At 35.9% G+C, this 27215-nt stretch overlaps 2 protein-coding genes across 14 annotated transcripts in view; one reads left to right on the top strand and one right to left on the bottom strand.

Annotated features, from left to right (window-relative positions):
- Positions 1 to 27215, top strand: part of EML5 (EMAP like 5) — a 183566-nt gene that overhangs the window by 32082 nt on the left and 124269 nt on the right. For 12 of the 13 annotated variants that reach the window (XR_007412490.1, XR_007412491.1, XR_007412492.1 and 9 more), the window contains exons 3-7: positions 6337 to 6435; positions 8638 to 8706; positions 11751 to 11936; positions 13611 to 13746; positions 15104 to 15305. Coding sequence is in view for 10 of the 13 variants with exons in the window: in XM_049113387.1 (XP_048969344.1) it covers positions 6337 to 6435; positions 8638 to 8706; positions 11751 to 11936; positions 13611 to 13746; positions 15104 to 15305 (692 nt within the window). In the remaining 3 variants the exon portion in view is untranslated. The remainder of the gene's footprint in view (positions 1 to 6336; positions 6436 to 8637; positions 8707 to 11750; positions 11937 to 13610; positions 13747 to 15103; positions 15306 to 27215) is intronic. The other variant, XM_049113388.1, reaches the window with a different exon arrangement.
- TTC8 (tetratricopeptide repeat domain 8) overlaps positions 1 to 27215 on the bottom strand; it is a 204525-nt gene that overhangs the window by 115678 nt on the left and 61632 nt on the right. The gene's annotated exons all lie outside the window — the stretch shown is intronic.

The following is a 27215-nucleotide window of genomic DNA, read 5'->3' as shown; positions in this document are numbered from 1 at the left end:
TTATGACCATTGGTTCTTATGTAATTAACGCTGAGCTCATAAGGACCCCCATACTAAAATCTTTTAAGAATAATGGTTATTTGAATATGTTTCACAGTTGCAGGAACACATGGGATTGTCTAGCCACGTCTATTAGGATATTTTTCTTACACACTTGATCTTAGCCAAAAGGCCGAGAAGCGATTATTTTTCTTATTTGAGTATTTAGTGTGCTAGAACTTTTTAATGAATACTTCCAAATCAATTAATGGACACCACCAAGATTTTGTTTGGGAACAGGATCAAGGAGAAATTTGGTAAAGTTGGATAGAGGGTTCTTTATATGTTTTTACCTCTTAATTAATCTTTATTTATTTAAAGATTTATTTATTTATTCATGAGAGACACAGAGAGAGAGGGGCAGAGACATTGGCAGAGGGAGAAGCAGGCTCCCCTGCAGGGAGCCTGATGTGGGCCTCGATCCCAGGACCTGGGGATCACGACCTGAGCCAAAGGCAGATGCTCAACTGCTGAGCCACCCAGGCGTCCCTCTTAATTATCTTTAAAGGAGCTCTTCTTTCTGGCTGCTTCTTAAATGTCAGTATGCTTTAGGAGTCTCTAGCCTTTTCTGTTTACTTATTCTCTCTAGGTGATTATTTAGAGCCATGATTTTAGCACCCATATCAGTTAACAGTGGCCTCAGCTTCTCTTCTCAACTCCAGATACCCTCTCCCTTGAATGTCATACAAAATATACCATAGATTACACATTTAAAACTGAATCTCTCTTTATTCTAACTCTATTAAAACACAGAGTTTACTCTTCTTCTGACTCTGGCCTACCTTTCCAGCTTTGTTTCCAGCCACTTTCCAGGTGGGACTCCTCCCTTCAGCCACTGTGAATTAGGCTTTTTCCTGAAACACCATGATCTCTTTAAGCTTGGTTCCTTTGGTCTGAAAGGTACTTTCTCTTACTTTTCTCCCCAGTTCTTCCTCAATCTTTCAAGATACGGTTAAAGCATTAGTTTTTTTTTTCTTTTTAAGATTGATTTATTTATTTATTTATTTATTTATTTATTTATTTGAGAGAGAGAGCGCATGCGTGTGCACACACCTAGCAGGAAGAAGCAGGCTCCCCACTGAACAGGGAGCCTGACAAGGAGCTCAATCCCAGGATCTTGGGATCATGACCTGAGCTGAAGGCAGACACTCAACTGACTGAGCCACTCAGGCACCCCTAAAGCATTATTTTTACTGGAAAACTTTATCATCCTCCTCACCTACCTAGGCTGGGTTAAATGTGAGAAAAAAATGATAAAGTAAAAAATGACAGCTAGGAGAGGAAGTAGTATTGGCTTGGTGATTTCTATCTTATCCTCTCGCTCTTGCATAACCTACACCGAAGGAGGTTGATTTTGGCCATGATAAATTTATCAGGCTACAGAGGGAGTGCTCCCCGGTCTCTCTTGTTACTGATATAGAGCTGGATGTTTCGAGGTTCTGTGGAGATGCATGGAGTTTTAAAGCTTTTGACCGATTGTGGTTTATTGTGTTTGTATAATGAGCCAAGGCAGAGAGAAGAAGCATCAATAGAAAGGACAGTGCCCCTCTGACTATCCCTCACTTTATACTTGTAAAATTTTAGGTAGATATCTGTTTTAGCTAGATTCTTACGGATACTCTGTAGTTCCCAACTATTAAAGAGTATCAGGAAAAATATCATCTCCTCATGTTCTCTTACACTTTCTGCCAGCATGATTTGATGGAAAGCCATAACAAACTACATACTGTATCTTTTTATGGAAGCCATTTGCTCCATCCATTGGAGGGTTTAAATAGTAATTCTAGTCTGCAGAATCTGTTTCTCACTGGGTACTAGATGGCATTTCTCATTCAGACAGGAAGAGGGCATATATTCTTTTTTAAAAAAAAGATTTATTTTTTACAGGATGAGTACTTGCGTGTGAGTGGGGTGAGGGGCAGAGGGAGAGAATCTTCAAGCAGACTCCTCGCTAAGCACAGAGCCTGACTTAGGGCTTGAACTCACAACCCGTGAGATCATGACCTGAGCTGAAACCAAGAGTCAGATGCTCAATCAGCTGAGCCACCTAGATGCCCTGATGGCATAGATTCTTAAATCTGATTATGGTTATGATGAACTAATAATGATGACAGCCAACATTTTTATATAACATTAACCATATAGTAACTCTTTTGTATATGTATATATTAATTCTCATATTAACCCTATGAAACACTTTTATTATCCCCACTTAATAGGTGAGGAAACTAAGGTACAGAGAGGCTACATAACTGCTGAAAGTAATCCAATTCGTAGGAAATGGAGCTAATGTTTAAATCTAGGCAGTCTAGTACCAGCATCTATGCCTTAAATCAGAGATTAATAAACTTTCTGTAACAAGTCAGATAGTAAATATATAAGCTTTGTAGACCATACCATCTCTGTCTTAACTACTCAGCCCTGCATTATAGTGGGAAAGCAGCCATGGAAAGCAGTCATAGACAACTTATAAAAGAATAGGTATGGCTGTGCTCCAATAAAATTTTATTTACAAAATTTATTTATTTGTAAATTTTATTTACAAAAGTCCTGTGCAGGACAAGATTTGGCCTGAAGGTTATAATTTGCCAACCCCTGCTTCTAAACCAGTGTTTTTCAAATTATGTGTGTTGATCCTTATGATTTCTTCTTTAACCATCCAGTTCCTTAGAAGTATATTGTTAATTTCCACCTGTTTGGATGATTTTCTGCACAACTTCTTGTTCTAATTTCTGGTTTTGTCAGACAACATTGTCTGTATTTTAAATTTGTTTAGGTTTATTTTGTGATCTTCATGGAGCGTCATATGCACTTGGAAAGGATGTGGAAAAATATATATTCTGCTGTTTCCTTTCTTTCCTGTTTACTGTGCTATTGTTGTTGTTATTTTATATATATTTTGTAAATTTCATAATAACTGTTATTTTTGCTTTAAATAGTTTTAAAAGAAAATGAAAAACAAGGAAAGTCTTATTTACATACCTACCATTTGGGCATTCTTCATTCACATGTGTATCATTTCTGTCTGCCTGAAGAAATTTCCATTATCGTATCTAGTTCTAGTGTCCATTTGTCGATGGTGTATTTTCTTACCTTCTGTTTACTTAAAAAGGCCATTTTGACCCAATTTTCCAAAGATAATTTTGCTACACTGTTCTGTGTTGCCTTTTTCCCCTTCAGCATTTTAAAGATTTTATATATTTATTTATTCGAGAGAGAGAAAGAAAGTGAGAGAGGTTGGAGAGCATAAGCAGGGGGAGGACCAGAGGGAGAGGGACGACAGACTCCACACTGAGTGCAGCGCCTGATGCCAGCTTGATCCCATGACTCTGAAATCATGACCTGAGCCCCAATCAAGAGTCTTAAGCTTAATGGCTTGAGCCACCCAGGCATCCCCCGACCCCACACCAAGGATTTTAAAGAGGTTATTCATTGTCATCTGACTTGCATAGCTTCAGATGAAAAATCTAGGATAATTTTTTAATTTTTGATCCTCCAAACCAAAATTGTCTTTTTTTCTGGCTGCTTTTAAGATATTTTTCTCTTTAGTACTGGTTTTGGCAATTTTATTACCATTTGTGTCAATGTATGTTGTGTGTGTGTGTGTGTGTGTGTGTGTGTGTGTGTGTGTCTGATTATCCTGCTGGGAGTTTATTGAGCATCTTAGATTTCTGGGTTTGGTTTCATCACGTTTAGGCAATTTTAGTCATTATTTCTTCAGTTTTGTTTTTTCTTTTCCTCCATCTTCTCTTCCTGGAGCTACAGTAATCTGTATGTTATAATATTTGATGTTTTTCTAAAATTAACCAAGGCATTGTTAATTTTTTCCTTTTTCTTTCTGTCCTTTATTTTGGGTAGTTTTTGTTGCTGCATCCTCAAGTTCATTGACCTTTCTTAATTCTCTAAGCTGCTATTAATCCTAGGGGGTGAATTTTTATTTCATGTAATATTTATTTTTACAAGTTCTATGTGTTCTTTTATATTCCATTTCTCTTTTGATTCTTTGTATATTTTAAAATAATTCTTGAGCAGGGCACCTGGTTGGCTCTGTCAATGGAACATGCAACTCTTGATCTCAGAGTTGTAGGTTCTAGCCCCACGTTGGATGTAGAGATTACTTAAAAATAAAATCTTAAATAAAATAAAATAACTCTTAAGCATCTTAAACATTTTCCTTTGGTACCTAATGTCTCTAATTTTAATCATTTCTGTGATTCTTAGGTCTCATTCTGTTAACTGATTTTTCTCCTGGTTATTTGTCACATTTTCCTCTCTGTTCACATGTCCAGTAATTTTTTATGGGGTTCTATACAATGTGTATGTTACATTCTGAACTCTAGATTTTGTTGTATTCCTTTGAAGTATTTTGGATATTGTTCTGGCAGGTAGTTAAGTTCCTTGCCTGTCAGTTTGATCCTTGTGAAATCTTGCTTTTAAACTTTTGGGGGACAGGGCTAGAGTAGCTTTTCCTCTATCACTATTGGCTTAATTTCACCACTAAGTTATAACCTTCTGGGATCTCTACTGAATACCTAGTGAATTCAGAGATATTTACATTCTGGCTATTGGGAACTTGAGTGATCCTGACCCTTTCTGATCTTTGGGAATTTTTTGGTTTAGCTCTCCCATAATTGCTTTTTATCCCAGAATTTGTTCTTTGCATGGCTTTATGGATTTCACCCTATGCATGCAAAGATTGATGTTCTCAAGGGGACCCATAAACAAATTTTCCGGAGCTCTTTCTCTGCTCTGCAAATTCTAGCCATTTTGATCCCTCTGAACTCCAGGCTCTGTCTTCTCAAATCAGCAAATCTGCTGGGCTCTGTTTAGATTCTACCTTTCTATGCTATTCCCTCCTAGATGAAGCTGGGGCAAATGCAGGTCTCACCTTGTTTGTTTTCTCCCTTTTTCGTGGTTCATAGTGCTTCACTTCCTGTTATAAATGTCTGAAAGCATTTGTTTTATACATTTTGAGTTTTCTAGTTATGGTAGGAGCAAGTTCAGACCCTGATGCTCCTTCATGGCTGGAAGTCCATTTTTTGTGTTTCTTAAGCCCTCTCATACTTTCCATCTCACTGTTTCCTCTTCTTAACTCTGTATCTTCATCTCCTTCTAATCACCTATTTAACTCTTCCACTGCATTTTAAATTTCATTTATTTTATTTCTCATTTCTAGAAATTCTATTTGCTTTTTCAAATCTGTTTGAATACTTTCTACAGTATCCTATTCTTTGCTCATATGAAGATACTTCGAAGCCTTAATTTTATTTCTCTCTTCACCTGGTAATTCCAGTGTCTGATGTTTTCTAGGACTGATTTTGCCATTTGTCTTGACTTGTTGATTCTTACTCATAGTCCTTTATTTCCCATGGTCATGGTGGTTGGGGGTGTTTGTTTATTTTTGTGTTTATTGAATTGCTACCTGTAGGAATTCTTTGAGGCATGATGGATTGAAGTGTCGCTCCTCCAGATGGGGTTTATATTTGCCTGTGCTACATTGTTGAAGATGATTAAAGACTGAAACTCTCAGAATCACTCTGAAATTTTCCATTTGAGGGGTTCATAATTAATGTGGAGTGAGGCCCCAAGACTCTATGGAAGCCACTTCTGAATATCCGTTTCCAGGGAGGTTTGTACCCGCCTAATGCACTGCCGTCCTCTTTTCTTTTCTTTCTCTCTCTTTTTTCTTTTCTCTCTTTTCTCTCTCTTTCTCTCTCTTTCTCTACTCTTCCTCTCACTCTTTCTTTCTTTCGGATCGGTTTCTTGTTTCCCCTTACTCCTAGGAGTTCACTGCTTTAGTCAAAGGTCAGAAGTTCAAATCTATGCCTTGGGCTGACCCTAAACTTTATTTCCTTTTCTTGTTCAGAAGGAAAATCAGGCTTACCAGGAGTTAGTTGGTACCTTTAGAGTAAATTGGGTATGGGAACTCTCTTACACTCCAGGATTCCCATCTGAAATCACTTTTTGTTCCAGATTTCATAATTTCATGACAGCTCAGCAATGCATTTTAGAAGATGTTTTTACACTTTATCCAGCACTTTTAATTTTTAGTGGGAGAGATGTTTAGGATATTTTGTCATTCCTACTGTTAGGATGGAAGTCTCTCATCTATTTCTTAACTTGAAGAACTACACGTATGCAAATTTTAACAAGACCTCTATGAGGTCTATAAGATATAAATGTATAAATTTTGATATTCATAAACCCATGAGTATAATTTGTTTGCCACTTATAATTTGGTTCCTTTTTGATTTCTTGCCTTTTTATTCCCTCATGGACTTCTTGGATATAATTCAGCGCTTGGTTTCAGTTGGACTTGATTCAAAGAATGCGGTTTGTGTTTGGGATTGGAAAAGGGGAAAAATGTTATCTATGGCCCCTGGTCACACAGATAGAGTAAGTATTCTCCTTTGGAGTTTCTACCGGGTATTGGATGGGAAAAAGAGGACAGCCAGGGGATTTTATGTTTCTGTATTTTTTTATTGCCAGATAGTTTATATATAATTAAAAACTTAAAGTACAGTTGCAAATACTCATAAAATTTTAGAATGTATATATATTGTAGTACCCAAAAATATGACTCAAAAGCATAGTGTTAGCCCAAAACTTTTAACCATTTATTGCTTCAGCAAAAATGATGAATTTTAAGTTATTCAAACCTCTGTTTAAAAATTGAATCGTTCAGGCAGCCCAGGTGGCTCAGCGGTTTAGCACTGCCTTCGGCTGGGGGTGTGATCCTGGGTACCTGGGATCGAGTCCCACGTCAGGCTTCCTCCATGGAGCCTGCTTCTCCCTCTGCCTGTGTCTCTGCCTCTCTCTCTCTCTCTCTCTCTCTCTCTCTCTCTCTCTGTGTGTTTCTCATGAATAAATAAATAAAATCTTAAAAAAAAAATGGAATGGTTCATGCCTAGGGTCTATGTAGTTTCATTTATTACTAATTTGTTATGTATGTATCATAATTAAAGTGAAAAATGATATTACATGTGTGATTTTGAAATTATATATTCTTATTTTTTTTTAAGATTTTATTTATTTATTCAGAGAGAGATAGGCAGAGACACAGGCAGAGGGAGAGGCAGGCTCCATGCAGGGAGCCCGAAGCTGGACTCGATCCCTGGTCTTCAGGATCACACCCCGGGCTGCAGACGGCGCTAAACTGCTGCGCCACTGGGGCTGCCCGAAATTATATATTCTTATTAAAAATTTTTGAGACCTAACATTTTTTACTTTGGAAACTTACTAAAAATATTCCTTATTCTAAGCTGTTTAAGTTAATATGGAAGTTACTTTGTAGTCAACTTTTTAATTAAATATTATGTTACTTTTATAAATACACATCAGAAACTTTGTCATAAACCCTTAAAAATGTGTCTCATTTTTTCTATGTAGTAAAATTCTAACCTGACCTAGGATGGGAGATGTAGTTATTATTTCTATGGTGGGGTGGAGAGGTGGAATCTATAAAAGTTGTATGCAAAATTTTGTGTATATTTGCATTTTGGAAAATAAACTTGTCTTTTAGCAGATTGTCAAAGGGGCCTGTTACACACAAACATAATTTAGATAATTATTAAAGTGTTAGGTATATTTTATTGATAATTGTGTATTTTGAATTAAAGTATTTCACACTTTTGATTTAGTAAATGGATTATTATGAAAAATACTACTGTCAGAATTTTTAGAGTATTTTGGTAGTTAGTATTTTAAAGTTGCACAATCTGTTTTTCATATAATCTGTGTCATGATGAGTTGTTAAATATTTGTTTCTAAGATATATTCTTCATTATCACTGAAGAGTATAATTTTGTACAAATTTAGAGATCATAACTATCTTTGGCGATTTTGCAGGGTAGGTGTCAAAGAAACATGGTGAAGACTAACAATGTATTTTTCTGCTCTGAAATTATTTTTCAAATATTTCTTTTATTATGAATGTACACATTTCCAGCATATATTTTGTTTCAACTGGGTTTTTTGTTGTTTGCTCTTATAACAAAAATAGTTTGTATGTATTTAGAATTTGGGGAATTTTAGACAAGGAACAAAGCCTAGGACCTCCAAAATTTAAGTTAATTTTGTTTGACAATAAACAATACAGCTAAAAAATAAAAACAGAATTTATACTATGAGGTAAATATTGAGATTCTTTGTATAGTCCTGTATGATAGAAAACTATAAAAATGTTCTCTATTTCAATTACTTTTTAAAAACTCTATTTCTAAGCTGTTTTATAAATGTAAATGTACATTTCATTCAGTATTTTGCCTCTGTAAAAATTATGTAGGTACCTGCCTCATGCCCTAGTTCTGTTGAACTATTCTTATTACTTATGGACCAAATTTTTTTAAAAATTAAAAATAAAGATGTTAATTTTCACTTCACTAGTTGTTTTGTGAAGTTTATAGAAGCTAAGAAATAGTTTTTGTTCATATCATTTCCATATTTCTCGTAAGATTGTAAAGTGTGGGAATCTGATTATTTTTTAGTGAGGAATACTGTTTTATGATAGGTAGGGTTTGGAGGTATTTGGTCTTTTGAATGGATTCTTCAATGATTCTGAAAATAAGCATTTTAACCATGAATCTGATTTGTTTACAGATATTTGATATCTCTTGGGATTTGTACCAGCCAAATAAACTTGTCAGCTGTGGTGTAAAACATATCAAGGTACTAGAAGGGTCTTGTTTTATAATAGTCATGTATGCTTCCCCTCTGCTGCTAAGTACATACCGCACTATTTATAACTTAGATAGTCTTAGGATTTTGACAGTACTTATTTTTAAAATGTCAAATTTTTACCATTCTGATATTCAACCTAACAGGTTTTTATCATGTCGTTACTGTATGTGAGACAATGTAAGGGATATAGGTTCGAGTAGGGAATGAATGAAACACTATTCATAAAGGAATTTATACTCTTGTGAAGTAGGCTTTACTGTGTTTGTCTTGTTTCCTCATGTTTCACTTACAGAGCAAAATATAAGCAAGCATAGGAAACCAAGTAAAGTAAGAGATTTCTTTCACAGAAATGGATGGTGTGGCAGAAACAGCATGGATACAGTTGGCTTTGCCATTTACCAGCTTAGCTATTTGACCTGGGATGAGTCATGTAGTCTCATTGAGCATTTTTCACATTTTAAAACTGTAGTTTATAGAGTGTATTAAATAAGGCAGTATTTATTCATGTGCTTGTCATAGTTCCTAGCACATGGTCATCTTTCCGAAACTGTTCTTTTTTCCTTTTTTCATATTTACTCTCTGATTTGACTCAGCCTTTGGTGGCCACAGTTTATTTTGCTTAAGAAAGCTTCTGAGTTTTGTTTTACAATTAAGTTGAGGTTTTGAAGCCCATATAGTCAATGGTGCTATTCATTCTTATGTTTAGAGTTATTGTTAAATCCCTGGTGCAGATTGGAAATACTTGTTTTTCTTCCATTATCTGATACAACAGTTCCTTATAACAGTTAATTCCTAGTAAATAAGGTTCTGTGTTCACTTTCTTTCGATATGCTCACTTCATCCACATTTTCTCCAAAGTGTCTTTAACTGCCACTACAATTCTGGTTTTGATATTATGGTACTGATTTGATAATGAATAGTATTACATATTTTTTTTAACAAATATTCAGAAGCAAAAGGCTCTATGCTAGGTTTAAGGTACATAGTATAAGCATTGTGAAGGTAGAAATTTTTGTTTTCTTCATCTGTGATAAACAAGATGATGTTTGACATAGTACTTGATGTAAAATGCTTAATAAATTATTGGCAAATTAATAAACAGATCTTACTATTTTATATTGTAAATAAAACTGAAGGTTCCATTTTCAGGGTTTAAACAACTATTCTTCTGAATTAAACTATATGTTTACTGTGAATTACATTTCTTTTCATAGAGTCAGTGAAAAATAGGATTGATCTCTTTACAGACCATACGAGTGAGGACGCTAAGTCCCAAAGATGATCTAGAACTTAAAGATGATCTAGAACTTCACTGGCCAGTACAGTAGCAACTAGCCACATAGAGCTATTTAAATTAATTAAAATTAAAGAAAAATTTATCATTTTTTCAGTCATCCCAGCAGTCACATTTTAAATGCTTTAAGGTCTACATGTATCCCGTGGTTACTCTATTGGACAGTATATATACAGAGAGAGAGTATTTTTATTACCACAGAAAGTACTATTAGATGGCACTGATCTGGATTATAGAACAATAGTTCTTTACTCTGAGCATCAAAATTATTGGATATCTGGGTTTAACTCTCCAGAGATTCTATCTCAGTTTATCTCAGCGGAGGCCCAAGCATACCATGTTATATAATTTCTTTCTGGTGAGTCTAATATGCAGCCAAAAATCACTCACCTAGATGAAAATAATAGACTGAAATAGGGATTTGTTGAAAGGAAGAGAACTAGCTATCCTTATGCATAAGAATCATGAAGCTTTTAGAATTAAAAAAATCAAAGTTTCATAGATTAAAGCATTCATGAATTATTTGAATGGATAAGCATCATGATTTTTAGTTTTTTGAGGCTTCAGGTTTTATTTTATTTTTTTAAAGATTTTATTTATTTATTAATGAGAGACAGAGAGAGCGAGAGAGAGAGAAAGGCAGAGGGAGAAGCAGGCTCCATACAGGTTGCCTGACATGGGACTCAATCCCAGGTCTCCAGGATCACGCCCTGCCTGAAGGTGGCGCTAAACCACTAACCACCCGGGCTGCCCGAGGCTTCAGGTTTTATTTTTATTTTTTTAAAGATTTTATTTATTTATTCATGATAGACATGGTGGGGGGGCAGAGGGAGAAGCAGGCTCCATGCCGGGAGCCTGCCATGGGATTCGATCCCAGGACTCCAGGATCATGCCCTGGGCCAAAGGCAGGCGCTAAACCGATAAGCCACCCAGGGATCCCGGCTTCAGGTTTTAAACTAAGATCTTTAGTCTTAAAATAAGGTCTTAAAGATAAAGTGAGATCTTTAAGTATGCATTATGATAGTAACAAATTATGATACTTTACATGGTAATTTACTTATTATAAAGTTGAATTTATTCTCTGGGCCAAATTTCTTTATGCAAAACTATTCTGTATATCCTTGCCCTATTCCATTTTGTTTCTTTCTTTCTGAAAACTACTAAAATTTTCCTGAATCTACATAAAAGAATTAAAACCATGGTCATGAAGATTTATGTTTGACTTCCCATTAGAATGAACAAATTATTCCAAATATGTATCTCTCTTATGTTTAAGCTTTGCAAGTAAAGGAATTGCTCAGCTTTGAAAATATCAATGAGAGCAACATTTTTTTCCATCTTTATTATCTTTATCAAAGATTGAATATTAGGTTTAGCCCTTCTACCTATTAGTGTATAGTGTCTTCATTTTCATTGCTAACCCATAACCAACTCCTTTACTTGTCTTAAGTTTCGAGTAGATTTTTTCAGAAACCAAAGGAGGGAAGCATAGCCTATTTTTAAAATAATCTAGTTCACCCCCCTTATTCTTACAGATAAAGATTGAAACCAGTCACTTTTCTGCTATAATATAGCTATTGACAACACTAGAATGAGGATGTGAACATTTGAAAGCTAATATTTCATAAGGGGATTTCTTAGGTAATTTTTAGTCTGCTCTAATATAGCTTCAAAGTATTAGAAAATATTTTATTTTATAAGCATTATTTGTAATTTGATTATACTGTGTACCTTTTAGTTCTGGAGTTTATGTGGAAATGCCCTGACCCCAAAACGAGGGGTCTTTGGTAAGACTGGTGACCTTCAAACAATTTTGTGCTTGGCCTGTGCAAGGGATGAATTAACATATTCTGGTGCACTTAATGGGGATATATATGTTTGGAAAGGAATCAATCTTATACGGACAATACAAGGAGCCCATACTGTAAGTATATTTAAATAATTTAAATACTTTTAGATAACCACTTACTTTCTTGAACTTTCTAGAACAGTAGATTATATAATATAGCAGACTTTCTAGTCAGTTCATTAGTTAAAAGATGCTGGTATAACTGAATTGTCTGTTTCTTTTCAGGATTTCAATGAAGAAACATTACATACTTAGACACGTGGATATTTACTAAATTAGTATAATTAGTACCTTGTTCAAACTATTGCCCTGATATGGTACTTTTCTTAGGGTAGTGTTGATAAAAAGCTTGTTAAATTAAACCTAAAAGTATTCTAGATTAACTACATTAGAATAAAGCTAGTATTCTTGTGGCTTATTTACCAGTGGGAAATTTTGGACAATTTAAAAAAAATATATCCTTTTAATATCATTCCTTTGCCAAGTGAGTGGCAAAGGAATTTAATTTGTGTAATTCATGATATTTTCATATTAAAAAGTTATCAGATCAAGGGAGAAAAATCTGTTGTTAAAACCTTGTAGTGTTTTTTTACATTAGGAATTATTAGCAGTTGGGTCCCTTACATAGTGAAGGGAACTAGGGAACACAGAGCTGCCACATGGTTAGCAGTAAGGTCTCAGGTAGAAAAGTTATTAAATACACTAATATGAACCACTATTAAATAGATAATATTTTACGTATTAATTATATTAAAGAACCACGCAGAACAGGACTTGCTTTGAGCAACATGTCTGAAGACCAGAAATACCAGATTCATTTCCACAAATACTATGGCAACTTACATTTTCCTCATCAGTATATAAAAATACCAGTTTCTTCATCATACTTCTCAGCACGGGATGTGACCACTATTGTAAATTTTTGCCTGTTTTCTGGCTGCCAAGTAGTAATTTCTTGTTTTTAATGTTTTGTACTTGTAAAATTTCATATTTATTGACTACTTGAAATTCCTTTTCTATTAATCATTTTTTCTTCCCCTTTGCTCTTTTTTGTTATTTTTGTTGGATTTCTTTATTCACTTGTATAATATAGGGATATTAACTTTTCAACAGTCATACACATTGCAGATATTTCCCTAGTCTGTCTTTGCTTATGATATCTTTTCTTGTATGGAAAATTGTTTTCCTTTGTGGCTTGTGGGTAGTAACTTGCCTTGCATAAAAGGTCTCTCATAGTTCAAAGTTATGTAAGTGTTCTTCTGATTCTTTTCTAACATACTTATTTCTTACTTTTAGAATTTTATGTCTATAATTCACTTTTTTTTTAATTTTTATTTATTTATTTATTTATTTATTTATGATAGTCACAGAGAGAGAGAGAGAGAGAGAGAGAGGCAGAGACAGAAGCAGGCTCCATGCACCGGGAGCCCGATGTGGGATTTGATCCCGCGTCTCCAGGATCGCGCCCTGGGCCAAAGGCAGGCGCCAAACCGCTGCGCCACCCAGGGATCCCCTATAATTCACTTTTATATGTGGTGTAAGGTTTAACTTTATGTTATGCCTATATCATTGGTCATTTATTGTATTCACATATATATATGTATATATACATAGATTTATTTCTAGATTTTCACTTGTTTTTCTGATATTTATTCCTGTCATATCAAAATCTTATAATGTGAGTTTCTAACTTACATATAGTAGATTTTCTTAGAGTATATTGTTAAATTATTTTATTTTCTCTGTTAGGCAGGAATTTTTAGTATGAATGCTTGTGAAGAAGGCTTTGCTACTGGTGGCAGAGATGGCTGTATTCGTCTTTGGGATTTAACTTTTAAACCGATTACTGTGATTGATCTCAGGGAAACAGACCAGGGATACAAAGGTAATTACAAAACAAATGTCTCACTACTAGACAAATTCTAAATGTAGCAAAGATTGTTTCTTTTAGTGAATATAAATGTATGTTTTGTAAATATAAGTGAGACTTAAATTTGCCCCTTCATACTGTGTGCATTTAATTGAACTTTTATTGAAAAGGAGAATTTGCCTAAAGCCAGTCTAGGTTTATTGTTATGACAAGGATTCTTTTATATATCTAATGCAATGCATATTATAATGGGACTTACAGGAAGAGGTGATAAGTGCTTGCTTAGGTAACCTTGGATTTTGAAAATATTTTACTAATAGAATGCTAAATGTAACTATTTAGCAACAAACTGTTGAAAATAAAGTGTGTTGAAGATTGAGCAAAGTTTTGTTCAGGATGATTTAAAGCACATAGATGTGTTTTTCCTTCATCCAATTTCATCAGCAATTAGGAGATATTTTCTTTGGGTATTTAAAAAATTGATAAAATAGAATCTTTCAGTATAAGAATAAACCCATTGTTCACTGGTGTGGTATTATTGGAGTAGGATTGGAGGTTGCAGAGGTCTGCGTTTAAGCCTTATTTCAGTCACTTACTACGTGTGTGACCTTGGACTACATATTTAATCTCATTTGTAAGTGAGAATAACTATCTCAGAGGATTAAATGAGCTGGTTTAATATACATAAAATGTTTAAAAGTGTCTGGCACATAATAATCATTCAGTAAATGTTAGCCGTTACATTATTTTCATTAGTTTTGCTCAGCACTATTGTACCTTAAAGTTTGCAAAATAATTTGATACTTTTTCTTATTTGACTCTCACAAGAACATTGTGAAATACACAGTGCTTTTATGTTGGCCACATTATACAGATGAGAAAACAGAGAAACACTAGCTTTCCTGAGGTTACGGAAAGGATTATGGAATATATAGAAAAAGTAGAAGTCTCTCTTTTTAATGATTTTGTGAGCAGATGGAAGAAATTAAATGTAGACATAGGAGAAGCCAGATTATTATAAGAAAAAAGATAATATAGTTCTATAAAGGTAGTTCCTGAGCAGTTAATTTTTGGATGTGCAGACTGTGTTATCAGACTTCAGCTGAAGAGTGGTCAGGCTATGACTAAAGTCTAATAAGGAAGAATGTATGTCTTGAAGGGTGGATAGAAACTAGGTAAATCATTTGTTATGTGGAATCACATCTCCACATAGCAAATAACATGGATAATTGAAGAAAATGTGTGGATCAAAGACTTGTAGATTCCTTTTATCTTACATCTAAGGTATAAAAGGTACAAAAATTAAATTGATTTAGCAGATTGGCATTATATTATTACAGCATTATCTTAAATACAATTTACTTTTGATTAGGTTTGTCTGTGAGGAGTGTATGTTGGCGAGGTGACCACATTCTAGTTGGAACACAGGACAGTGAAATTTTTGAAATTGTGGTGCATGAAAGAAATAAACCTTTCCTGATTATGCAAGGGCATTGTGAAGGTGAACTTTGGGCACTTGCTGTTCATCCTACAAAACCTTTGGCTGTGACTGGAAGTGATGATCGTTCAGTCAGGTAAGCAAATTATAAAGTGATTGCAACGCTGGAATTTGTCCTTAGAGAAACATAATAAATTAATAAAAATACTTTGATTTAAATATTAACAGCTTATAGTATAACAAATGAACCTAATTAATAGGTACTTAATAGAGGTAACAATTTATAAGATCTTTTTCTCTTAATATAAGTTGGAGTTTGCTCCATATCAAAATGTACACAGCCAGGGACACCTGGGTGGCTAAGCAGTTGGGCACCTGCCTTTGGCTCAGGGTGTGATCCCAGGATTTGGGATCGAGTCCCACATCGGGCTCCTTGTGTGGAGCCTGCTTCTCCCTCTGCCTGGGTCTCTGCCCCCCCCTTTCTCTCTCTTTCTGGGTCTCTCGTGAATAAATAATTAAAATATTTTTTAAAAGTATATACAGCCATTTCCACTTTTGGGGGGTTTCTTTGGTTGTTTTTTGTTTACAGATTTAATTTTTTTTGTTTGACAGAGAGAGAGCTCAAGTAGGGAGAGCATCAGGCAGAGAGAGAGGGGAGTAGCAAGCTCCCTGCTGAGCAGAGAGCCTGATGCAGGGCTCAATCCCAGGACCCCAGAACCCCAGGATCATGACCTGAGCTGAAGGCAGATGCTTAACTAACTGAGCTATCCAGATGCCCCTATTTTCACCTTTTTAATAGCCATATAATATTCCACTGCGTGGATATAATTTAACCATTTTTTAAATTAAAGTATAGTTGACATTAAGTATTACATTAGTTTCAGATGTACAACATAGTGATTGAACAATTATATACTTTACAAAATGCTCACCACAATGAGTATAGTTATCATCTGTCACCATACAAAGTTATTACAATATTGACTGTATTCCTTACAAATTGGTATAGCCACTCTGGAAAACAGTATGGAGGTTCTTCAAAAAGTTAAAATTATGAATCACCCTATGACCCAGTAATTGCAATACTAGGTATTTATCCAGAGCATACAAAAGTACTCATTCGAAGGGGCACATGCATTCCAGTGTTTGTAGCAGCACTATCAACGACAGCGAAATTATGGAAAGAGCCCAGATGTCCATTGACTGATGAATGGATAAAGAAGATATGGTATGTATATACAATGGAATATTACTCAGCCATCAGAAAGAATGAAATCTTGCCATTTGCAACAATGTGAATGGAACCAGAGGGTATTATGCTAAGTGAAATAAGTCAGTCAGAGAAAGATAAATACCATATCATTTTACTTGTGGAGCTTAAGAAGCAAAACAGATAAACTTAAGGGAAGGGAAGGAAAAATAAAGGCAAATATGGAGAGGAAGGCAAACCTAAGAGACTCTTAACTGTAAGAGAACAAACTGAGAATTGGTGGAGGGGAGGTAGGTAAGGAATGGGTTAAATGAGTCATGGGGGTTAAGGAGGGCACTTGTGATGAGCACTGAGTGTTATATGTATAAGTGATGAATTACTGAATTTACTCCTGAAACTAAAACTACACTGTATGTTAACTGAATTTAAATAAAATCTTAGAAGTAAAAAGAAAAAGACAATGATTGGGGGGATCCCTGGGTGACTCAGCGGTTTGGCGCCTGCCTTTGGCCCAGGGCACGATCCTCGTTGGGCTCCCAGCATGGAGCCTGCTTCTCCCTCTGTCTGCTTCTCCCTCTGCCTGTGTCTCTGCCTCTCTCTCTCTGTGTCTATCATGAATAAGTAAATAAAATCTTAAAAAAAAAAAAAAAAACAATGATTGGGTCAACCAAGAACTCAAAGAGGAAATAAAAAAATATATGGAGACAAATGAAATTGAAAACACAATGGTCCAAAATCTTTGGGATGCAGCAAAAGCAGTTCTAGGCCTAGCAATTGTATAGCAATTGTATAGCAATACAGGCCTACCTCAAGAAGCAAGAAAAATGTCAAACATCATAACCAGACTCTAGAAGGAGCTAGAAAAAGAACAAACACAACCCAAATCCAGCAGAAGGAAGGAAATGACAAATAATTAAAGCAGAAATAAATGACATAGTAATTGAACACTAGAACAGATCAGTGAAACCAGGAGCTGGTTCTTTGAAAAGATCAACAAAATTGATAAATCTCTTAACTCATCAAAAGAAGGGGGGCAGGAGAGAGAGAAAGGATTCAAGCAAAATCAGAAATGAAAGATGAAAAATAACAGACACCATCAGAAATACAAAGGATAGTAAGAGAATAGTATGAAAAATAATATACCAACAAACTGGACAACATAGAAGAAATGGATAAATTCCTAGAAACATGTAACCCATCAAAACTGAAACAGAAGAAATAGAAAATTTGAACAGACTGATCACCAGCAAAGAAATTAATTGTAATGCAAATACTCCCAACAAACAAAAGTCAGATGAATGGTTATTTCATCAAACACTTAAAGAAGAGTTAATACCTATTCTTCTCAAACTTTTCCAAGAAAATAGAAGAGGAAAGAAAACTTTCAAATTCATTCAATTGGACAGCATTACCTTTGTAAAAAAAAACAGGTAAAGACACCACAAACAGGCCAATATCTCTGAAGAACATAGATGTGATAATCCTGAATAAAATATTAGCAAACCAAAACCAACAATACATTTTAAAAAAATCATTCGTCACAATCAGGTGGGATTTATTCCTGGGATGCAAGGGTGATCAGTATTTGCAAATCAATCAATGTGATACATCACATCAATAAGAGAAAGGTTAAAAAAAATAAGAGAAAGGTTAAATATATGATCTGCATCTGTTTTAACAGAAACAGAAAAAGCATTTGGCAAAGTACAACATCTTTTCATGATAAAAACCCTCAACAAAGTAGGTTTAGAGGAAACATAACATAATAAAGGCCATGTATAAAAAACCCACAGCTAACGTATTCAGTAGGGAAAAACAGAGCTTTTCCCCTAAGATCAGGAACAAGACAAGAATGTCTACACTTACCACTTTTATTCAACATAGATGGTAACTCCTAGACAGGAGTCAGACAAGAGAAAGGGATAAAAGGCACCCAGATTGGTAAGAAAGAAGTAAAATTTTCACTTTTTGCAGATGACATGATTATCATATATAGGAAACTAAATGCCAAAACCTGCTAGAACCTTGAATATAGTAAGGTCACAGTTTACAAAATCAATGTACAGAAATCTGTTGCATTTCTATGCACTAATATTGAAACAACAGAAACAAATTTAGAAAATCCCATTTACAGTTGTACTGAAAATAATAAAATAGGAATCACCTAACCAGAGAGACCTGTACTCTGAGAACTATAAAACTTTGATAAAAGAAATTGGAAATGACACAAAGAAATAGACATTCCATGCTCATTGATTAGAAAAGAACAAATATTGTTAAAATATCTATACTACTCAAAGATTTGATGCAATCCCCATATAAATACCAACAGCATTTTTCACAGAATTAGCACAAATAATCCTAAAATTTTTATGGAACCACAAAAGACCTTGAGTACCTAAAGCAATCTAGAAAAGGAAAAAACTGGAGGTATCACAGTTCTGAAGTTAGGATTACATCATAAAGCTATGGTAATCAAGACAGTGTGGTACTGACACAAAAACAGACACATACATCAATGGAACAGAATAGAAACCCAGAAATAAATGCTTAATTATAAAATCAATTAGTCTTTGATCACGGAAGCAAGAATATGGAAGGGGAAAAAGTCTCTTCAACAAATGGTATTGGGAAAAATGGACAGCTACCTATAAAAGAATGAAACTGGACTTCTTTCTTATACCAAACCAAACTCAAAATGGATTAAAAACCTAAATGTGAGACCTGAAACCATAAAAATCCTAGAAGAGAGCACAGGCAGTAATGTCTCTGACGTTGGCCACAACAACATCTTTCTAGATATGTCTTACTTTTTTTAAAAGATTTTATTTATATATTTGATAGCATAAGCAGGGGGAGCATCAGGCAGAGGGTGAAGTAAACTCCCAGCTGGGTAGGGAGTCTGATTCAGGACTCGATCCCAGGACCCTGAAATCATGACCTGAGCCGAAGGCAGAAACTTAACTGAGCCACACAGGCACCCCCTCCATATGTCTTCTGAAGCAAGGGAAACAAAAGCAAAAATAAACTATTATGACTATATCAAAATAAAAAGCTTCTGCACAGCAAGGTAAACAACCAACAAAACTAAAAAACCTACTGAATGGGAGAAGATATTTGCAAATGACATATCCAAGAAAGGGCTTGTTATCTAAAATATATAAAGAGTTCATACACCTCATCAACCAAAAACTAAATGATTGCAATTAAAAAATAGACATGAACAGACATTTCTGTAAAGAAGACATCCAAATGGCCAACAGATACATGAAAAGATGCTCAATATCATCATCAGGGCAATGCAAATGAAAACCACAGTAAGATATCATCTCACAGCTGTCAGAATGGCTAAAGTCAAAAGTGAAAGAAACAAGCGTAGACAAGGATGTAGAGAAATAGGAACCCTTGTGCACTGGAAATGCAAGCTGGTACAGCTATTGTGGAAAACAGTGTGAAGGTTCCCCAAAAAATTAAAAATAGAACTACTGTACTATTCAGTAATTGCACTGCTGAATATTTACCCAAAGAATATAAAAACACTTATTCAGAGGGCTATGTGCACTCTTGTGTTTATTTTAGCATCGTTTACAATAGCCAAGTTATGGAAGATACCTAGGTGTGTCCATCAATAGATGAATGGATAAAGAAGAGGTGGTATATGCATACAATGGAATATTATTCAGCCATAAAACATGAAATATTGCCATTTGCAATATGGATAGATCTAGAGACTATATGCTAAGCAAAATAAGCCAGTCAGAGAAAGACTGATACCATGTGCTTTCACTCATCTGTGTAATTTAAGAAACAAAACAAATTAATGAGGTGGGGAAAACAAAGGCAAACCAAAAATAGACTAAGTATAGAGAACAAATTGTTACCTAAGAGGAGATGGATGGGGGGAATGGGTGAAATAGGTGAAGGGGATTAAAAGTACACTAATTTGATGAGCATTAAGTAATATATGGAATTGTTGGATAACTGTGTTGTACACCTGAAATGAATATAACACTGTATATTAATTATACTGAAATTAAGATAAAATAAAAATTAAAAAATAAAATTAAAACACAATTATTGCTAGGTATGTACTTATTGCCATTTTGTTAACTCTTTTCTGGTTTTCATTCTTCTTTGTTCCTTTCTTTTGCTTTCTTCCCATGTGGTTTGATAACCTTCTTTAGTGTTACATTTAGATTACTTTCTCATTTTTTGTGTATCTATTATAGGTTTTGATTTGTGGTTACCATGAGGTTTAAATTTAACATTCTAATATATAGCAGTGTATATTAAGTTGCTGGTCACTTAAGTTCAAGTCCATTTTAAAAGCATGATAGGAGCTCCTGGGTGGCTCAGTCAATTAAGTGTCCAACTCTTGATCTCAGGTGTGTGAGTTCAAGCCCTGAGTTGGGCTCCAGGCTGGGCATGGAGCCTACTTTTAAAAAAATTATAAAAGCACTTCATATTTATTTTGCATTCTATAGTTTGTGATATCATATTTACATCTTTTTTTTTTAATTTTTATTTATTTATGATAGTCACAGAGAGAGAGAGAGAGAGGCAGAGACACAGGCAGACGGAGAAGCAGGCTCCATGCACCGGGAGCCCGATGTGGGACTTGATCCCAGGTCTCCAGGATCGCACCCTGGGCCAAAGGCAGGCGCCAAACCGCTGCGCCACCCAGGGATCCCCCAATATTTACATCTTTTAGTCTGTGTATCCCGTACCTAATTTTTGTAGATATAATTGATTTACCTACTTTTATCTTTTAGTCCTCATAGTAGCTTTATAAGTGATTGATATGCTACCTTTACTATGTGTTTGCTTTTACCAGTGAAAATTTTTCCTTTCATAATATGTCTAGTTATGGCCTTTTCTGCTTAAAGAAGTCCCTCAACCTTTCCTATAAGGCTAGTTTAGTGGTGATGAGCTCCTTTAATTTTTGTTTGGGAAACTCTCTCTCTTCAGTTCTGAATGATAATCTTGCCTGGGAGATTATTCTTGGTTTTAAATTTTTTTCCTTTCAGTACTTTGCATGTTTCATGTCATTCTCTTTTGGCCTGCAAAGTGTCTGCTGAAAAGTCAACTGATTTCCTTGTGGGGTTTCCCTTGTATTTAACTAGTTGCTTTTCTTTTGCTGCTTCTAAGATGCCCTTGTGTCTTTAACTTTTACCAGTTTAATTATTGTGTGTTGGTGTGGACTTCTTGGGTCAACTTGTTTGGAGCTCTCTGTGCTTCCTGGACCTGGATGTCTTTTTCCTTACTCAGGTTAGGGGAGTTTTCAGTTCTTTCTTCAAGTAAATTTTCTGCCCTTTACTCTCTTTCTTCTCCTTCTGGGACCCCTATAATGCAAATGTTGGTATACTTGATGTTGCATGGGTCCCTAACCCATCTTCATTCTTTAAAAACTCCTTTTTCTTTCTGCCATTCAGCTTGGGTGCTTTCCATGACCCAGATTACTGATCTTCCAGTATTGACCCTTTCTTCTACACCCTCTAATCTGCTGTTGCTTCCCTTTAGTGTGTTTTTCAGTGCAGTTGTATTCTTCGGCTCTGGTTAGTTCTTTATATTTTCTCTTTGTTGAAGTTCTCAATAAGTTCATCTTATCTTGTTTCAAGTCTGGTGAGTATCTTTATGACCATTAGTTTGAAATCAGAAAGATTGCTTATCAGAAAGATTGCTTTCTTCCATTTTGTTTAGTTCTTTGGCTGAGGTTTTGTCTTGTTCTTTCATTTGGAACATCTTCATATTCCTTTGTCTCATTTTGTCTGACTCTGTGTTTATTTCTTTTTTTTTTTTTTTTTTTTATGATAGTCACAGAGAGAGAGAGAGAGAGGCAGAGACACAGGCAGAGGGAGAAGCAGGCTCCATGCACTGGGAGCCCGATGTGGGATTCGATCCCGGGTCTCCAGGATCGCGCCCTGGGCCAAAGGCAGGCGCCAAACCGCTGCGCCACCCAGGGATCCCATCTGTGTTTATTTCTATATATTAGGTAGTTCAGCTATGTTTCCTGGTTTTTCCTGGTCTACATGAGGGCCTTATGTAGACGGTGTCCTGCAGAGCCCATTAGTGTAATCTCCCCTGGTCACTAGAACCAGATGCCTCAGCGGTGTCCCTGTGTGGGCTGTGTGCACCATCTTATTGTGATTGGGTCACAGCTGATATGGGCATGCTGGTAGGTGGGGCTGGCCACCCTTCCCTGCTGCAAGAATCATTTTGGAGGAACACTTGTCTGGCCTAGGCTACCAGGTGTGGCACGGTGCTTGTCACTTTGGGGAGGTACCATCCCTAATAGGCTGCTTGCCAGGTGTGGTGGAGTGGAGGTCACTTTGGAGGCGTACCTGCCAGGGCAGGTAGGTTGGGTGAGATGGGGCCATAGGGGAATCCCACTGCAGGCCAAGTAGTGCTAGCAAGATAAATATAGAGTGTCAGCTAGGCTGAAGGAGGACAAGAAAATAATACCTGCTGGTACTTCATTCCCAGAGAAAGCTCCTAAAGATTCCTGCCCCTCCAGCATGTACTCTAAAATTAGTAAGTCTCTTGAATATAACCCAGGTGCTTTTCAAACTGCTGCTTCTTCGCTGGGTCTCTGACCAAGTGATAAAGTGTGCTGGTCCCTTTAAGTTACTGAGAATCAGTAACCCTCCCTCTGGCTCTCCTGCAGTTAAATCTTTTGATTTAACTGATTAATGATTTTCAGAGCTGCTGGAGTTAAGCCCCACTTATTTTCAAAGCCAGGGGCTCACCTTTCCAGTGCAGGACCTAGGGCTTAGAGGCCCTTAGTCCTTCTTTAAGGACTTCATCCCCTTGCTCCTCCGGGTGGACCTCCATACATGCGACATTCCTCCTGCTTGTGGGTAGCTGGGCCATGGGGGTGGGGTGGTTACCTGACCATGTCTCTGGTCCTCCAAACCTCATTTTGGCTGCTACTCTGTGTCTTTAGCAGTAGTTGATCTGTTCTGCTAATCTTCAGGTTATTTTTAGAGTGACTTGCATTATATGTAGCTGTTGCTTCCATGTGTACATGGGAGAAGGTGAACTCCGAATTCTCCTATTCTGCCATCGTCCTAGTCCATTATTGATGAGACTTCAGGTTCCTCCAGTTTTGTGCTATTAAGTACAATGCTTATAATGAATATCATTTTTCGTATGCTATTATGTACATGTTGTAATTATGTATATATTTATGGTAACTTCTAAGTGTTTTTTTTAATAGGACTTTTTAAAAAATATTTTATTTATTTATTCATGAGAAACACAGAAAGAAAGGCAGAGACACAGGCAGAGGGAGGAGAAGCAGGGTCCCTGTGGGGAGCCCAATGCGGGACTCAATCCTAGGAATAACGGAATCACACCCTGAGCCAAAGGCAGATGCTCAACTGCTGAGCCACCCAGGGGTCCTAACTTCTAAGTGTTTAAATGATATATATATATTTTTTAAATTTTAATAGTTAATGCCATATAGAGAGGCAATAACAATTTATATACCTGTCAGCAATGTATGGCAGTGCCTGTTTTCCCATACCCTTGGCAGCACTGATTATTATCCCAAAAGATGAGAGGTAATTTCTTATGTTGTGAAAACATGCATTTCTCTCCTATTGAGGGGGTACTGAGTATGTTTACATTGGTTTAGAGGACATTTGTATTTTTTTTTTCTTTGTCCTGTCTGGCAAGCTCTTTTCCTGTTTTCTATTAGTTTATTGGTCTTTCTCTAATTACTTTAAAATACGATCTAACATCTACATTTTAAACGTTAGATCTACATCTAATGTCTACATTTTAAAGAAATTAGCCTGTTGTCTATTATAGTGGTTCTCCTGTGGTTCCTGAACCAGCAGTATCAATATTCCTTGTAAGAGAAGCAAATTCTTATGCCTTACCCAGAACCAAGTATCAGAAATTCATTAATTCACGGTTTGATAACATTTCCAAGTGGAGATGATGTACACTAAATTTTAAGAAGTGTTCAACAGTTACATGAATTGAGATATTTTGTCCACCTGTCATTGATTTTTTTGCCCCCATTTCACCTGTAAATATTTTTGTGTCTATAAAAGATAATGTTAAATATCACCACAATACTGTTTTCACACAGCATTCCTTTGGCTTCTTAGAGTTTGGCTCCAAAGAAGGTCCATATACTGCAGTTGTTGATGTGTCCTTTAAATCTTCTGTAGCTTCCTTCTTCCCTCCCTTTTTTATTCTTACAATTTTTTTGTTGAAGAAACTGAATATTCATCCTCCAGAGTTCCCCACATTCTGGATTTGGCTAATTGCATGCTCGGTGTTTTTTAATATATTCTCTCTTCCCTGTATTGTATAAATTGATAGATAAGTAGGTCTAGAGATTTGATGAGACACAGTTATGAATTTTCACCAAGAATATTTCCTACATGATAATGTGTATCTCTGTTTGATGATATCTAATATGTAATATCTTTCTTTTTTTAAGATTTTATTTATTTATTCATGAGAGACACAGAGAGAGAGAGAGAGGTAGAGACACAGGCAGAGGGAGAAGCAGGCTCCACGCAGGGAGCCCGACGTGGGACTCGATTTCCGGTCTCCAGGATCAGGCCTGGGGCTGAAGGCGGCGCTAAACCACTGAGCCACCCAGGATGCCCTGTAATCTCTTTTTAAAATCATATTAGCAGGCAGCCCAGGTGGCTTCAGAGGTTTAGTGCCACCTTCAGCCTCGGGGACCTGATCCTGGAGACCCAGGATTGAGTCCCACGTCAGGCTCCCTGCATGGAGCCTGCTTCTCCCTTTGCCTTTGTCTCTGCCCCCCCCCCCCCGTGTCTCTCAAAAATAAATAATATCTTTAAAAATTAATAAAATAAAATCATATTAGCTATTGATGGTTATTATCTAGATCAAAGTTTCTCAACCTTTTTAAAGTATTGCTTTTCTAGTGCTCGCTTCGGCAGCACATATACTAAAGTATTGCTTTTCTAATGAGAATTTTTAGATTTTTTTTATTTATTCATGAAAGACACACACACACAGAGAAATCACATCAGAGAGGCAAATCACATCTGCCTCACATGAAATTTTAACACCATGAAAAAGTACATATCTGTTTTTGTACTGTGGCCCATTAGAGAGTTACAAACCATTGTAATATTTAAATTTTTTGGGCAGCCCCCGTGGCGCAGCTGTTTAGCGCCGCCTGCAGCCCAGGGAGTGATCCTGGAGACTCAGGATCAAGTCCCACGTCAGGCTCCCTGCATGGAGCTTGCTTCTCCCTCTGCCTGTGTCTCGTCCTCTCTCTCCGTGTGTGTCTCTCATGAATGGATAAATAAAATCTTAAAAAAAAAAAAAGTTTCATATGGTGGTATTTTAACTTCATCACTCATATTCATTTCTTAACAATTATATTTTTATAAAAAGAATTTCTCCTCATCAACTATTTGGTTATCCTGGGTACAGTGTGTACAGGAGAACAGGAAAGTGCGTAATTCCTTCCCATTTACTAGTTTACAACCATAGTTGGTTCCCTGGAATGCTTTGTATGATCTATTCACATTTCTTGCCATTTTTTGTAGGGTTACAGATTATTTCCTCCTTTATTTTTAGCAAGGTTTTTCTTGTTATGGATATTAATTCTGATGTAAGTTGCAAATAATTTTCACCAATTTGTTACTTTTTACTTTGCTTAGGTTGTTTTTTTGCCACACAAACTTTTTTGTTATTTTGTTTTATGAATTTAATATTTTCTGAAGTCTGAGTTTACTATCATAGAGAAATCTGCAAAGTTAAAACATTTTTCAATATATTCTTCAGTACATTAAAGTACATTAATGTACTTTTAAAGTACATTCAGTACATTAAAATAATGTACTGAAGTACATTGTTTTTTATTTTAAATTTAAGAAATGAGGTAGGATACGGCCTCATTCTTTACAGATAAATACTGATTTTTAAAATGATATGTTAGTCATGATGTTTTATGTCATTGTGCTACTCAGTTTTGTGTGTTTGTGTTTTTGTTTTTGAGTTATAATTTTAAAAAATTTATTTAAATTAAATTAACATAATGTATTACTGGTTTCAGAGGTAGAGGTCAGCGATTCATCAGTCTTATATAATACCCAGTGCTCATTATATCATGTGCCCTCCTTAATTAATATGCTGCTCAGTTTTATGGGGATGGGAGATGCCATAGCTCTGTGTCCACCTAGAAATTTAGTGTGGGGCTACACTTTATCCATGTACTTTGCTAGGAACTATCTTCTAGTTCATTTTAGGAGAACTGCTATTACCAGTTGCTGCATAGCTGTTGAAAAAAAGGCAACTGATCCTTTTTTCTTTCTTTTTTTTTTTTTAAGATTTTATTTATTCATGAGAGACAGAGAGAGGCAGAGACATAGGCAGAGGGAGAAGCAGGCTCCCTGTGGGGAACCCAGTATGGCACTCAATCCCAGGACCCCAGGATCACAACCTGAGTCAAAGGCATACACTCAGTTGCTGAGCCACCCAGGCATCCCACAGCTGGTCCTTTTGAAATTGATGAGACTTCTATTTCTGCTGTTGATGGGCAAGTTATTTGGAAGGAACTCATATTGAAAACAATTTAAAAATCCTGGTTAAAATGTACAATATTCAAGGAACAGTTGAGATATTAAGGATCTACTAGCCAAATAATGAAAGAAAATGGGAATTTAGGAGCACCAGTGGGCCAACCCCACTTTCCCTGGGAGGCATTTTTCTTTATTTGACTAAACTTGGGCTTTGTTGTGGCTTTTTCCTAGGACATGGGAGCAGATGTCAAGAGACCCCAGGGCCCATCCAAGGAGAGTAGGTCAGCATACTCTAATAGAACATTAGGCTCTG

Source organism: Canis lupus, chromosome 8 (assembly GCF_003254725.2).
Source record: "Canis lupus dingo isolate Sandy chromosome 8, ASM325472v2, whole genome shotgun sequence".
NCBI classification, from domain to species: Eukaryota; Metazoa; Chordata; class Mammalia; order Carnivora; family Canidae; genus Canis; species Canis lupus.
This window is presented reverse-complemented; position numbering and strand designations above follow the sequence as displayed.